Genomic DNA, 15,640 nt, shown 5'->3' with positions numbered 1-15,640 from the left:
AATCCCAGCTGCAGCAAAATTTGCCTGTCCTTTCACACAAAGGCATCTGTCAGGGAAACAACTAGATGAACACTAAGGGGACCTGATAGATAATGCCTGTCTTCTTTTCTCACTTTTATCCATTTTTCTCTAACTAGTTTTCAGCTATTTTTTTAGGAGCCAGGGCTTGTCCAATCACTCTCTGTGTGTATCCATGTAGCCTCTTGTACCCATTCAGTTCCCATTATCTTTATGAACCTGTCGGCCAATTTTTATTGCGTTTTGGAGCTCTCAAAGGTAATTTCAGTTTTGCAAGATCTTTTGTGTCATTTGTTTGCTCAGTTCCTTGTTGCACTTCCTGTTACTGCTGCTGGAGCTCCTTCACCCTGTCCTCTTCTCCCATTCTTCACTGCCATTCCTTGTGTTACATATTGTTGCTTTGATGGCAACTGGAGGATATGTTTTGCTGCTCCTGCCATACTAACCTGGCAGCTGCCCTCCCAGTAACCTGTTTCTGCCCCTCTGTCATCTGGTCAACAGGTTGGTGCAGTGGGAGCAAGGTTCTGAGACGAACCTAGTGTGGACAAAGCAGAGTCATTGCCTGTCGTGAGCTTCAGCACATCTAGCTTGAGGTTCATCTTGCCTCCGTTGGGCATCTGCAATGTAGATGCCACACTCAGCGTGGCCTCCCAGTGAAGAGGGGGAGATGCCTGAGGGTATGATTTGTCTGAGCTATTTTGGATGTGTACCTGAGCACAGCTAGGTGGTGCCTGGAGTGCCCAGAAAGGCCAAGGACTAGCCGAGCTGTCTGCATTTAAAGTTAAGTCAGGAAAGCTTCCTGTGGTCTCCAGCTACAGCTTCATACTACACATTTTTGCCTCATCTGGGATAATGTAATGGGATTGCCTCTAACCTGCTTTGCTCAGTGTAGCAGCCACATGTAAGCTTGAAATGGGAAGGTAAAAAGCTCCAGCAAAGGCAGACATCAGCTCAGACATCCCTACACATTAATTTCCTTCCTAAAAGAGGCTTGCAAGGATGAGTACAAAGATCCTGGTACAAGAGCTTTATGCAGAAGAAGCGAAGGGAGAAGGACAACTAGGCAGAATTAGCCCTGTGGGAAAGATGTAAGTCATCAAGATAATGAATCTAAATAGTACCCAGATACTCGGTCTAAGTTTAGCCTTGGTTTTAAGTGCTTCAAAATTTGTCCAAGATATTCAAAGCATGATGTATGAAAAAATGTGCTCCTTTAGCTCCTGATGTACATCTCAAAGTGTCTTTATGTCCTGCTCTTTTCTTTTTTGAGTAGGGTACTCAAAGATGCTATCAGACTCATCTCTCTTGAGCAGCATTAGTGAAGCCAGACAGCTGGTAAATGCAGCATACTTACGTGCCCGAGAAAGGTGAGTCCAATTTGCATGAGGGGCTTAACATTACAAAGAAATAAGAGAAAATAAATTTCTTCTAGTTCCTAATGCATATTCATTATGGAGACACCTTTGTTCAAGGGGTCTCTTTGAGGTAGTCAGACAGATTCTTCTGCTCAGCCTTCCTGGCCTCTAGTGCCCTCTCTCAGCCTCAGGACCACCCTTCATCACCCTGCAGCACCCAGCACCACTTACACCACTGTTACATGCACTCTCTTTGTAGTCCGTAGTGGTATGAGTAGGCCAATACATGTTGAGCTCTCTCCTGGGTGCTGAAGTTCTGTCTTTCTCCAAAAGGAGCAGAGTCATGAGAGAGCTGTGCAGATGAATACCCTGTAACAAATAAGCTTTGGTGGAACTCAGAAACTAGGTATCCCTCTGTTTATTGCCCCAAAAGGTTGAATCCAGGCAGCAGCCTGTTTTGGAGAGGAGCATCTCTCTGTTCACCCTATGGAAGGTGTTTCATTGTGCAATAAAGATCCATGGGGCCAGAAAGAGAGACAACATGACCAAGACTGTCTCTCTGTTCATAGACTGTATCTTGTGACATATTAAATGTAAAAAGTTATCCAGTCACTGAATAAATCATTTTTTTCATATATTGTTCCAGCTTTACACATAATTTACCAAAATTTATTGTGACGAGAACATAATGCAAACTGAAAATAAGGGATCACAATCATTTGTTTGCCAAAATTCAGCTAAGAATTGGACATGTGTAAACTTGATGAGTAGCCAGCTTGTTATAGGTGAGCAGAATAGTGATATTGTGTACATGAACATGACCCAGCCCAGCACAACAGACCAGGTCTGATTTTGAAGATGGTGCTTAATGGGACTCTTTTATGTTTAGCTCAAAGAGAAAACTAGAGGAAAAGGATGCCACACCAGCAGATTTCCTGAAGCACTTAAAAGAGCCAGTAGGAAGAACCAGATCTGCAGTCCGTGCTGCTGATTATTTGGAAACTACTTTGAAACTACTGAAAAGGAAGCTCCAGCTGTGTGGGAAAGGGGGTTTGAACGTTACAGGTAATGTGCTTTAGACCAAAATATCTTGCATACAGCTAATAGCAGAAAAGCTATCACAGAAAGAAAGTCAGAAGGCAGCTCTGCCATGATTCAAATAAATGGTGATAAAACCCTTCACAATAAAGGTGTTTCCACTTGACTTTAAGGCCCCAGGTGACCAGACCTTGCAAGTGGTAGAAAGATAAAGCATGTCCAGAGGCAGACCCAAGCTACCTCCTATTTTAATCATCTTCTTTGGCAGTGCCTTTCTCATACCTTTGACTATAAAAACAGCCTAGGGTGAGAAGGATAATAACAGGGGTGCTAACAATAAGTGAGCTAAATCTGGGGCAAAATGCGTTGAGTGCTGGGAGACTCCTGCCCCTGGGAATAGAAGCCCACCTTTGACTTCTGGTCCTCATGCCCAGCTGTCCAGGGTGTATCGTTCTGAGAGCTCCCGATTTTTTTTCCAGTTTAGTGTAAAATATTGCTGGTGATGGTGCTCCCCATTATTCTCCTGCAAGACTGTTCCATGCCATACCAGCTTCCCTTGCTCAGAGATTAGAGCTGATCCACAAAGGGGTTTAGGCACCAAATTAACAATTCAAATCCAGATGCTATACCTCCACAGTTCTGACTCAGCTCACAATTTAGCATGACTCTAGATGCCCAAATCCTGACAGTGCTAATGAACAGAAGGGATTCACAGATTAGAGATTTCTCATCTATTTTGCCTGAATGTTTCTGAGATATCAATCAAAATGGGCTCTCCAAATCATTCCTGTGGTGCTGACGGCACACCTTGTCTTCTTCCTGATAGATCAGTTGTTAGAGGAGTTAAAACAACTAACACATGACCTTCATGATTAGAGCTAAATTCTGTCACTTCTCAGGAGTGCGTATCAGCCACCAGGACATGCTGGGCTCAATGCTCATCTACTGGAGCACAGACTGGAATGCAGCTCTTCCATATAATAGGCAGCAGTAGCGTCCTTGTCTACCCAGCTAGCATCGATAATTTGCCAGTGCAAAGCAGTTCCTGTGCAAGGCTTCATTAAGAGCTGAGCCCTGTGGCATTGTCCCTCGCTCCTAAAACTCAGTGTCTGCCTACTCTTCTCATTGTTTCTCAAATCTCCACATCACCATTTTTTCTTGGAGGTGATTTGTCTCAGCTGAAGTTAGCTGCATGAGGGCTAGGTTTTAGGTTGAACAGAATTTTCATAGAGAGGAAAAGGCACTTGTTGGAGGTGTTTTATCCCATATTCCTTGGGATCTGCCTGAGGAGAGGATGAACCACCCACTGGACTCTCCATGGATTGTGGCTGACAAGGGTAGACTTAGGTATTCCAAGAGTAATTCTGGTTGAGCTAATGGTCTATGGCAAGTAGAGGGGCACAGAGACACAAATTATTCTGGGGAAACCAGTTACTGAATATCAGCTGGTGCAGAGTCACTTTCTGTGTATATGCTCTTAAATCATTATATGCTGGGTAACAAATATCTGTAACAAAAGAGGGACAAGTGGAGACCTAGTCACCCTAAGGTAGATGCCTACATTTGGTCAGATGAATCATGTTCTGAATTCCGTCAGTGTAAAAAGCCCTGGGTGTTCTCAGAGAAGCTGTCAACTCTAGACACCCAGAGTTAGTGCATGAACCTTCTCCATTTATGCACCATTTTCAGAGAAAAGGTACTGAACTGTCATTAGATGTTTTAAATCTCCCCCAAATTAGTATTTTCTTGTGGGATTTTGTGGTTGACTTATTCAGCATAGACCTGCTCTGTTTTCCATGCCAAGTTTCTCATGTTGCTGAGAGATGGAAAAGAGAAACTTTGTTATTGGTTCCTCTTGCAGACCTACTAGATAGACAACAGAAGGAAATGATATTCAAAGAAACAGGCTGTTACTACCAGATTCGTTCCATTAAATGTGAAGAGGATAGCAATTATCGGACCATCACTGGAGAGTGCAACAACAGGTAGGATTTGTCTGTGGACAAAGAGAGTCTCCAGTCTGTGTATTGACTCAGGATAGATGCCTTTAGGTCATCTGCATAAGTTTCTTTCAACAGAGCAGCAAGAAGGACTTGCTCATTTCAGTGATGCCTGTACAGTTGCTTCATTTCTGCCTATTGCCTGGCATGAAAAAGATGTCTTTTCCATGAAATTTCAAATTTGAGCCCACTGCTCTCTATGTGCTGCTTAGGCTGAAGGGAAGCTACTTCTTGGGGTGGTGGAGATGAAAAGAAGAGGAAAGTAGATATTGGGACTGTGGCAGTCAGAAAGTGATTCCAACTCAGCCTCTTAACTCATCTTGAGACCTCAGAAAATCACTTCTCTTTCTTCTTTGATGCGGATAGGATTATTTAGCCCAGGTTCAGGCAGACACCATTCTTTGAATCTGTTGAGTGCATTGACAGTCAAATTTCAGATGTCTTGGACTGAATACGTGAGCAAGATTTTTAAAAGCGTAGGTCTCCTGGACATTGTGAATATAAATAATCCATGTTTATTGTACTCACTAAACATCATGGCACATAAGTCTAGGTTTGGTGCCTTGTTCATATGTTGCATAATGCAAATGAAAGTATATTTATAGTTCTCAACATATTTGTGTAGCTACCCAAATACAAACTTTGTTGTGATGTATAAGGATGGGAAGTGAATGAAGACTTTTATTCTTGGCTTTTCTAGCTCTGGCTAGTGTGATTCTGTGAGCTGAAAAAAAAAAAGAGTTCTTCAGCTTTTTGGGCATACCCTCACTCCTGCTTTGAACCTGGGATTATACATTTATTTGCTTATTTGCTCTTTAGCTTTTTTTTTTTTTGACCAGAAGATGACAAAATTTCTAGTCTGATACCTGGAAATCAAGGACTGCTTTCCTGTTCTTTGACAGATTTGTTGCCTTGTGTGGCATCCCAGACCCCAGATTTGAGTGGGGTTGTATCCAATGTGTAACTGGTATGAAACCAAATGCATGTACAGAGCACAACCCTACATCACAAATGCAGGAAGCTCACACTCACTTTGCACGTTTTTTTAGTTAGTCTATACTTTTGCCCATGGTCCCCAGGACCTTCAGCACCCACAAGGGCAACAATGTCCATGCTGTTACTTAGGCTTAGATTAGGGTTGTCCTCAGCCTTCCTAATTCACCTAGCTGCCAGAGACAACCTTGCACTCAGAAGGAAGGCAGTTCTGTGAAACTTAAACATTTCTACAAGGATCTCACTCAGCCTGAGAAGCACACCATGAGTTAGTGCCTAAATATTTTGTAAAAATCTGTCTGTAAGGACAGTCATACCAATCAAAACAAGAATTGTGGTGTTCCTGCGCTCTTAATATTCAGTGGAATTGCTTCAGCTACAGTGTGCTAATTGTTCTAGGGTACTCTTTTATTTCACAGCACACTGCTATAAACTGTGAGCATGGCACCCCTTTCTTTTAATATGGGCAGGTATTATCCAGCATTTATTGATGTAAGAGCTTATATACAGAGAATTGCTATGCAGCAGCTGATATTCAGTAACTGTTTTCCCCCAGAGAGCTTGTGTACGTGCATCCCTTTATATGCCATAGATCATTAGCTCAACCAGCAATACTTTTTTTCTGAACAAGTGTTACTGAGTTAACTGATGACATTTTTTAGAATTTAGAATAGTGTAGAAATACATAATAAACTACTGCCTTTCAAGTTTGCTTAGTTTACTGAAGTTAACTTTGAGTTTATTGACTAAGTGATTTCAGAGGATGTTTGGGGAAAACTTCTGATGTTTCATAGTTGCCTACTGGGAATTTGCTCTTAGTGCTTCTGCTTCAAGTCTCAAACCAGGACTAACACTATTATCCAAAGTCATCTGAAGAAACCTGCCTTCAAAACTGGTAGGCATGCAGATGTGTTGAAGGGTGCACTCACATTGCAAATGAGCAAATTATATCAGAATGAACATGACCAACAGTTGAGGGTCCAATTTTGGATCCCTGAGTTCAAGAGGGATGTGGAAAAAATGAAGAAGGCTCAGAAGCAGGCTTCCAAGGTGCTCCAAGACCTGGAGCATGTGGCATCTGAGGAGGTGTGGAGGGAGCTGGGCTTGTTTAGTTTGGCAGTGAAGAAGAGGCTGAAGGGAGATGTAGTTGCTGCCTCATCTGTTTGAAGGGTAGTTACAAAACGATGGAGTCAAAGTCTTTTCAGTAGCATGAAACAATATAATAAGGGGAAACAGTCAAAGGCTGTAGTTTGAGAGGTTCGTGTGGGACGTGGGAAAAAAAAATCCTGAAGGGACAGCCTTGTGACAGGTCCCCACAGAGGTAGGAGATCTCCATCCTTGGAGGTTTTCAGGCCTCAGCTGGACAAAGCCTTGGCCACCCTAATCATTGGTGACAGTCCTGCTGTAAGGCTGGACAACAGACCCCAGAGGTCCCTTCCAAACAGCACTTCTGTGAATCTGTGTGGGGAAGCCCTGGAAACAGATATGATAAGAAACAAAGATTTAAAATACAAATAAAATTAATATAGTCACATGAGGACTCTTTTTTTAACCTCAGAAAAGTTGATTTTTATTTACAGTAATAATCTTGGTATGACTTTCTCAGTGTTTTCTGGACAAAACGCAGCCATCACCTCTGTTATGTAGGAATCAAACATGATTTAAAGGATTGCAAAACATTTGCATCTACAAACCTTTTCATTTGTGAAATAATACAGGTGTTTGTGTTTCTTTTTCCAATATTCCAGAAAGCATTCTCATTTTGGAGCTTCCAATCACGCATTTGCTCGCTGGCTACCTGCAGAATATGAAGATGGAGTGTCTGTTCCCAGAGGAGTAAGCGAAGGAAAGCTTTACAATGGATTTCCGCTCCCTCTGGTAAGAACCATTATTTTTGCCCAAATAATAACAGTGAAAACTGCCCTTATTGCATCCGTTAGAAATGAAACAACGACAGCATCCGGAATGCAAACTGGTTGATACTTTTCTCTGATCTCAGTTACTGACTTGGAGCTTGTTTTCTACAGTTGATCTGTGGCTTTGGCTGATGTGTTTGTCAGAGACAGAGCTGTGCAAAAATGTTGCAAGTACTTCACTAAGCAAAATATGGGCAATATCATAACATCTTTTAAAACGCACCTCCCCAGGTTTTATGCAGATCATGCTCAGACATAGCAGGATTTTTTATATAAACAATAAGATGCATGTGTTTCTCAGCTGTCTTCCTGACTTTCTGGATGCGTGCACACACATGAGTTTTCAGGCACAATAAAGGCCTCTTCCGAAACTTGGCTTAGCTGAGTGATTGCCAGGCGTGGAGTCAAGATGGAGCAGCCAAAGGGCTGGAGGCTATTCATTACACCAGTTTTGACAGAGCTGGGGCACAGTGTAGGTCTATTTAATGCCAAAGGTAACTCTTATGAGCCTATTTAAGATAGTCTTGTCCATGGTCTCACAGGAGGTCTTCTACTGAGAGATAAATTCATCCTGGTAAAGATAGTCAAACACATTTTCATTTTGGTTTTCTGCAGGTTCGAAAAGTGTCAAATGAAATTGCTCGAACAGCCAACAGTAACATCACTCACGATCGAGAGCTTTCTCTTGTTTTCATGCACTGGGGCCAGTGGGTCAACCACGATATGGATTTAGCCCCTTTCAGTAGCGCAGGAGTGAACCAGGAGCTTCACTGTGAGACTGATTGTGCCTTCAAGTCCCCTTGCTTCCCAATTAAGGTATCATGACCTTCATTCCACTCCATGCTACCTTAAAACACCCCCAAATACCTTAAAACGCCTTAAAACTTGCTAAAAAATAACAGCTCACCACTTTCTCTCAGGCATTGCTTATGTTTGTTTGCTTTAGTTCCCCCCCGATGACCCACGGATGCAGAGATCAAATTCTTGTATGCCGTTCATCCAGTCAGCTTCAGTGTGCAATCCCAGGATATTTATTCGAGAGCAGATCAATGCAGTCAGCTCATTCCTTGATGCCAGCATGGTGTATGGTAGTGAACAGTCTGTGGCAAAGAGTATTCGAAATCAGACAAACCAACTGGGTTTGATGGCTGTGAACCAGAATTTTACTGATGCAGGGTTGGAATTATTGCCCTTTGAGAATAAAACAAAAAGTGTTTGTGTGTTCACAAACAAGAGCATGAACATCCCCTGTTTTAAAGCAGGTAAGACACGTCTGTGGTGCAGTTTTCTGATGTGAACAACAAAAATCTTTCTCTGGCCTATAAAGTCAAAAAAGATCATTATGGTCAAGTGACTGATAACTCATTATATTTGTATGAGTCATTGGAAGACATTGTGTAAGGTAAAGGATAGAGAAAATTAAATAGAACAAGAATTGAACAAGAATTGTTGAACTGAACATAAAAACAAATTTTTTTAATTTTCCAAAAAGGTTATAGGAAGTCATCCACCCTTTAAAAGTTCTTTCCAGAAATAGAAGAAATTTTCCATAGAAAAAAAACCATTATTTAAAACTTCTAAGTGATTTTCTCACCTACCTAGAATTCACCATTCAGTTTTCAACTCAATACTAACTGTTAATAGCTTTTTATCAGTACAGTTAACTATCCCTAGTACTACATTCTACATTTTTAATAGTTGAAAATACTCAACTTACTTCAGAAGATAAGTCTAGAAATTTCAGTCTGAAATTTAAACAAATTTACATTCAGAACAGAGAGTTTTTTAAAATGAGAAGTGCTCCAGCATAAGCAAAACATTAAAAAAATTATTAGAAATGTGAAGTTTGCAAAGTCAATCATAAGAATATAGAGTGTATATCCTATTGCACATTATTGTCTTATTCCATGTGTGGGAGAAAAACTCCTTGCTGAATGAGCAGATGCTCAGTGTTTCTTCCATCCTCCTCTGTCAGAGAGACTTCACTGCATGCCATCCAGCTTTCTGTCCAGCATCTGTACTAAAAGTGCATTCACAGATCTCTCAAAGGCATTTATAACTTGGGTGAACTGGGACAAATTTTCAAAACCAAAATTTTACACTGCTGATACAAAGGAATATCCTTAAAAGCCTTGATGTGCATAAGGAAGGCAGGCATTAGATTTTCACAAAATGAGAAACAGCTGACTCATGAAAATGTGCAATACATTTTAAATTGGCAAAAACGCCTTCTCCATAAGAGCTAAATGGTTTGGAGAGGGAGAATGGTCTGTCTGTGCTGGAAACAAATATCTGGCATTAATGGTTTTGTACAGTGTGTTAAACCAGACCTTGTGATGACCACTAGGCAGCTTAGCCACAAGCCTTAATACCAGTCATGCTATCAGATGTTACTTGTCTGTTCTGACATAAAAATCTGCTATTGAAATAAAAAACAGTTTACAAAATTCCTAAGATATTTTCATTTGTAGGTGATATACGGGTAGCTGAAAACCTGGGACTTTCTGCTTTGCACACTGTCTTTCTAAGAGAACACAATCGCCTGGTTACAGAGCTGAGGAAATTAAATCCTCACTGGGATGGAGAAAAGCTTTACCAGGAGACTCGAAAGATCATAGGTGCTATGACCCAGGTACTGGTCACTGCTCATTGTTTATCATCCATATGCTTAGCACTATTTTTCTCTCAGAAAAGGAGGAAAATCATGCTTTGTAGAACTGTTAGAGTTCTTTAAGGCAGTCAAAAAGCTTCTGAAAAAAGACGGTCCGATGGAGATGGTACACTTGCCAAGGGCTTTTGTGAAATCCATGTGTATTTTGTTCAGCAGATGTTAGGATGTTCCAACTCAGCAGTTCTTCTTGTCACCTTCTGTAGTAATAGTCAGGATGGAAAGCATAGAAAGTCCTCCTCCTCTTGCTCAGATGCAAATGGCTGCCTTTCAGCATTTTTTATTACTTATTTTACCCTTCACATTCATGTTCTGCATTTGGACTTTTGATGTCATTTCTGCTATAACTACTGACCACAAGCTCTGCTTACATGCTCTTTCAGATAATAACATACAGAGACTATCTTCCACTTCTGCTTGCAGAGGAGATTAGAAAGTGGATTCCTCTATACAGTGGCTACAATGAGACTGTGGATCCTGCAGTGGCAAATGTTTTTTCCCTGGCTTTCCGGTTTGGTCATACTTCAGTACAGCCTTTTGTATCCCGTTTAGATGACAATTTTCAACCTTTAGGTTCACTCTCTCATGTTCCTCTTCATTTAACTTTTTGCGCTTCCTGGAGAATTATAATGGAAGGTAAGAACATGTGGCAGCCAGCAGTCCTGCTCTAGTCCTGAAGCAGATGTTCAGGTGGTAGTTAGCTGGTAAGACATGCAGACCTAGACACCAAAAACTTCTTCAGCTCCATTTATTTAATTGGTGTCACCCAAATTACGGTGCCATTCAGCTTGGAAGATGCTCATGGCATGTCTATCCAAGGGGAGGCAGTCAAATTAGTGGTCTGCTAAACGTGGGACAACAGGACAGAGTCCTGCAGATACAAGCAGAATTGTCTCCAAACACAGCCTAGTAACATTGGCGCTGCATTGTACCCAGGCAAAGAAGTCCTGCCAAAAGTCATGTGTTGTTATGCTCCAACTGCTGAACGTCCTCAAGCACAAACTTCTCAGAGAGAGCCACTTTAGTGGCAATGATAATTGCATCCATCTTCTGAACACGCCAGTAAATAACTGAAAAACACAGCAGAGCGAAGGTATTTCTCAGGCTGCTGCCTGTCTCAATTCAATGAGACCTGACAGTGTGTGCATTGTACATCGGCGCAAACTTAGTGCAATTGCTCACGTTATTCTTGGAAGCATCAGCCTCAAGGCACCAAATGTCAGTTAATCAAAATTTAGGTTAGTCTAAACTAGTTATTTTATATTGCTGTGTAATTAATAGGCACTGCCAGAAGGTGACTCACCCAGTCTAACTGAGCTAAGACAGGATAATTGCTTTCTAGTGGTGGCCATCTCTCTTCATAACTCCAAAGAGATTTTAGACACACTGCTTACATAACTGACATCTGCAGTCATGATTCTTACCAAGGGAGACAAATGTTGTCTCTTCCAAAATAAATAGTCTAACTAGTTCTGGAAAACACACCAAAATATACACATGCTTCCAGTTTTGCTTTGTTTTAGTAATTCTGTCTTCTTAATGGCTGTGAAAACAACATAGCCAAAAAGAGATGAGCTGATGTCACCATTGCATTTAAAGTATTAATAAATAATTGTCAATTAATAGCTAATTCCGAACAAAATAATTGCAAAACATAAACCTGGACCTGAACCCCATGCATCAGTAGACACTGGGGACTGACTGGCTAAGGAGTAGCTCTGCAGAAAGGGACCTAGGGGTCTGGGAAACAAGAAGTGGGTTTAAACCTGGAGAAGGGACAGCTGCAGGGTGGGTGGAGGGGAGAGAGGGGGAATCTGATTGCAGTCTACCTGGCTAATGAGGGGGTTTATAGATAAGATGGAGCCAAACTCTTCTCTGAGGTGTACAGAGAGGGAACAGACACAAGCTACATCAAAGGAAATTCCTATCAGACGGAAGAAAAAGAGTCTCTGGGACAAGCGCTGAAAGACCTGGTGGGATCTCCATCCTCAGGCAAATTCAAAACTTGACTGAACAAACCCCTAATCAACCTGTTCTAGTTTTGAAACTAGTCCTGCTCTAGCAGGGGGTTGGAGCAGGGACTTCAGAGAACCTTTCCAACCTTAATTCTGCTATCATCCTAAGATTTAGGGTGGGAATTAGGCATTGCTGTCTGAACCAGGAAGGAGAGCGTGTAACAGTTTTCTGTTGGAGTCTTGTGGTGGAAACTCTGCTCCTAGTTTGAAGGTGGACTTGATGAGTAGATGAAAGGGATTCTGCCTGTAAAAGCAAGGGACTGGATTCAGTGCCCAGAAGGTGTTGCTACTACTGTATCTGTTGCCCTTCCTGGAAATTTCACTTGAGATCAAATGATCATTAGAGTTACTCTATAGTCATCCTTCCAAAAGGTCTAAGCTGAAGGTGGTTTAGTCTCGTTTGGCTGGACTAGGTGAAATCCACACTGCCTAAAGTAGAAAGGACATTTACTGCAGCACTGTTTCAGCTGCACAAAAGGGACCATCAAAGCTAGAATTAGGTACAAAAAGTCTGTGTCTTTTCTTGATTTGCAACAAACACAGGTGGCATTGACCCACTCATACGAGGAATGATGGTTGATCATGCAAAGCTGATGAAACAGAGTCAACTGCTCGTTGAGGAACTCCAGGATCACCTTTTTGAACAGACAGCGATAATAGGTTTGGATCTAGCAGCTCTGAACTTGCAACGGGGAAGAGATCATGGTCTTCCAGGTAAAGAGATACAAGTTCACGCTTCCTGTGGACAGTACTCCTTTTTCCTCAGCTATTTAAGGTAGCTTCAAGAGTGTGCTAAGTTTTTTTTCCTACCAATGGGAAGAGGCAGCACCCTGATTTGAGGAGGAAAGATCAGTGGACAGTTAGGTTCTGGGAAGAAGAGCTCTCTGTATTATAAAGGTCTTTTTCTGAGGGATTTAAGAAGAGGACAAAGGGCTTGGAAAGAAAAGATGATAGCTGGCCTGATGTATTAAAGAAGGGGGGAAGCAGTGGTGTATTGCAAAGCAAAAGCACATGGAGTTTAAGTGATGCATTTGTAAAATGATCTTTGCTGAAGTATTTGAAATAGTTATTTCAGAGGAGACTGCATTTGTGAAGGGGAAAAAATATATATTAATCAAAACATGGTATCAGAAAGGCCTAGATATGAATTTGGCATTCTGGGATGAATCAGAAAAACTGTAACCTAGAGTAAATACACAGAAAAACCTGGCAGAATTTAGATATAACCTACACAAAAGATGCCAGAGAGCTCTAAATTGAAGAAACAGGCCCAAGAAACCAAGTTCAACCTTCACACAAGTTAGGCAGAGCATCTTGGCCCATCAAGGCTTGTTTTATGTCTTTGCCCGCAGGTGTGATTACCACTGGGTCTTGGAGAGGAACTGGTGCTCTTGGGTTAAGCACAAGCAAATAGTACTATTTTCTAGGATTTTGATCCTAGAAATTTAATTCCCACAAAATCACATGAACTGGTGCACTCAGTCTCACCATCAGATAGTTTTAACCTTTACAATGTGCTGAATCCTCAATGTTGTGTAAAGACAAATCAAATTGTTAGTTTAGTGTGTGCATACAAAAAGAACCTTTGAAAACATCATGTTTTGTGACTGTGTCCACCTGGAAAATACTGTCTCCCAGATTCTTTAATGACATGGGATGAAGCAGGCATTGCTTATGAGCAAAGATGTGTGTTAAGCTCCTGAGTCTAGGCAGACAGTGGGAAGACAAGGGTCCTGATCAGTTGCCATTCTGCTTTTGCAGGTTACAATGCCTGGAGGCGCTTCTGTGGGCTCTCCCAACCTCAAAATGTGGGTGAACTCTCTGAGGTGCTAGGCAATTCCAAGCTGGCCAAAAAGTTAATAGATCTGTATGGGACACCAGACAATATTGACCTCTGGATTGGGGCAATCACAGAGCCTTTTGTTCCCCAGGGCAGAGTTGGACCTCTCCTGGCTTGCATCATTGGCACCCAATTCAGAAATCTTCGTGATGGGGACAGGTAGGCAGTTCTAAGAGCAAACCTTCTCCACAGCATTTGCTATGGGAAAAAATGGTGATAGTTTATGCCACACATTGATCCAGTCCACCTCCAACATGTCAGTGAGTGCTCCCAGCAAGGTTCACACTTTGATTTTAGTCCCAGCTGCCAACGGGCTCTATTTGCAGCCCCTACTTACAGACCCATATGGTTGGGGAGTGCCAGCTCCATGCCATGGATAACCTGAAGTTGTTCCTGCCTGAGGTGACATTTGGTCTCAAGGTACTAACGGGGAGGATCAGTCACTATGTCCTCTGTGAGGCTATGTAGAAAGAGGTGAGTTCTCTGCCCTGCAGATGAGTGGAAAAATCCAGAGGTGGCCCAGATCGCCCTGGAGACACTTTTTTCAAATGGGTGCACCTAGTGCTTGATGAGTCAAGGTGGATCTGAGCAGGAGATGTTGGCCAGATTTCCATCTTGGCAAATAACCAGCACCAAATGCCTTCAAAGCAATTATGAAATGCTTCTGAAAATATCTTTGCAGATTCTGGTGGGAGAAACCAGGAGTTTTCACTCTGCAGCAGCTGCATGCCCTGAGAAAAATCTCACTGTCAAAAGTGATTTGTGACAATACTCGTATCAAAAAGATACCCAGGGACATGTTCAAGGTCAGCATTTATCCTGAGAACTTTGTAGACTGCCATGAGATCAACACACTCAACCTCTCATCCTGGAAAGATTAGCCTGCGAGTGGCATGAAAGGTATGCAATGGATTTTCCTTGCTTGAGGCCTGTCAAAAATAAGAAATGACCTACAAGATCAGGGCATTTAGAGAAATAAAAGAATTAAGGTCATTGTAGTGACTCTGCCCCCCCAAAACACCTTGACTATCCATTCAACTCCATGCTCAGAGAGAGGTGTCCCCTGCTAGTCCCATCTCAGACACCATCAGAGGCACTCACATACTGCTAGCCTAGTCTCTCTGCAATCTATCATTTTCATCATTCCTTAGTAGCCTGTCTCTTTCTTGTCAACTGGATGAAAAATTCCAGGCAATCCAATCTGTTTTGGCCCCTGTGAATGTGTGTTCCTCTAAAAGTGCTTTATTCCAAGTCAGCATAATCTGTTTCAAGACTATTTGATTCCTTCATGGATAGTCTTCCTGTCAAGAAAGATCTATCAGAATTAGTCTATATCTGCTTCAAAGTCAAACTCTGCTGGTTCAAGACCACACTCTCACCTTGCCTTCCCTCAATCTTTAAAGCATCTTAAGACATATTTCGAATTGTTTTGACACTGTATGGCCTGACACCACAATACTATTACACTCAATCAGTGATTATGATCTGCCACATCCTGAAAGACAGTAAGACAGTGTTTATGTAGAAGAGAAGAGGAACTAGAACTAGCTTTGTACTCCTACTGACGTATTTTTGGCATAGGCTCTCCCAAATGGAAATGATGAAGGGAGAACTGAGACAGGCTTGGCTTGAGCAGAATGGATTTGACTGAACTTTTCCTTCTAGCAAACCATGTATAGATTATCACAGTATATTAGGATCACTTGTGTCCTTCTGCAAGGCACAGACTGGAAAGCATCTCCATGCAGTTCCTGTATTGAGTGTGACTAGCTGTTTTTGAGACAGAGACTGACTTTT

General features: G+C 41.9%; 1 protein-coding gene across 1 annotated transcript; it reads left to right on the top strand.

Annotated features, from left to right (window-relative positions):
* Nucleotides 1–1,017: 1,017 nt before the first annotated feature.
* On the top strand, nucleotides 1,018–14,724 carry LOC112964994 (myeloperoxidase-like). Its single transcript, XM_026063644.1, has 11 exons — nucleotides 1,018–1,106; nucleotides 2,263–2,438; nucleotides 4,273–4,396; nucleotides 7,153–7,282; nucleotides 7,936–8,136; nucleotides 8,267–8,582; nucleotides 9,792–9,952; nucleotides 10,372–10,624; nucleotides 12,547–12,717; nucleotides 13,765–14,002; nucleotides 14,526–14,724. Exons 1-11 carry the CDS (start codon nucleotides 1,018–1,020, stop codon nucleotides 14,722–14,724), a joined length of 2,058 nt encoding a protein of 685 aa, XP_025919429.1.
* Nucleotides 14,725–15,640: the final 916 nt, after the last annotated feature.

This window comes from Apteryx rowi, unplaced genomic scaffold (assembly GCF_003343035.1).
Source record: "Apteryx rowi isolate R43461 unplaced genomic scaffold, aptRow1 scaffold_20, whole genome shotgun sequence".
Taxonomy (NCBI): Eukaryota; Metazoa; Chordata; class Aves; order Apterygiformes; family Apterygidae; genus Apteryx; species Apteryx rowi.
Note: the sequence above shows the minus strand (reverse complement) of the source record. Positions and strands in the feature narration are given on the sequence as shown.

Coding starts and splice junctions, on each gene's coding strand:
- LOC112964994 (XM_026063644.1), top strand. CDS start 1,018: ATGAGTACAAAGATCCTGGTACAAGAGCTTTATGCAGAAGAAGCGAAG. Junction 8,137..8,266: donor CCCCTTGCTTCCCAATTAAG/GTATCATGACCT, acceptor TGTTTGCTTTAG/TTCCCCCCCGATGACCCACG. Junction 12,718..13,764: donor AAGAGATCATGGTCTTCCAG/GTAAAGAGATAC, acceptor CTGCTTTTGCAG/GTTACAATGCCTGGAGGCGC.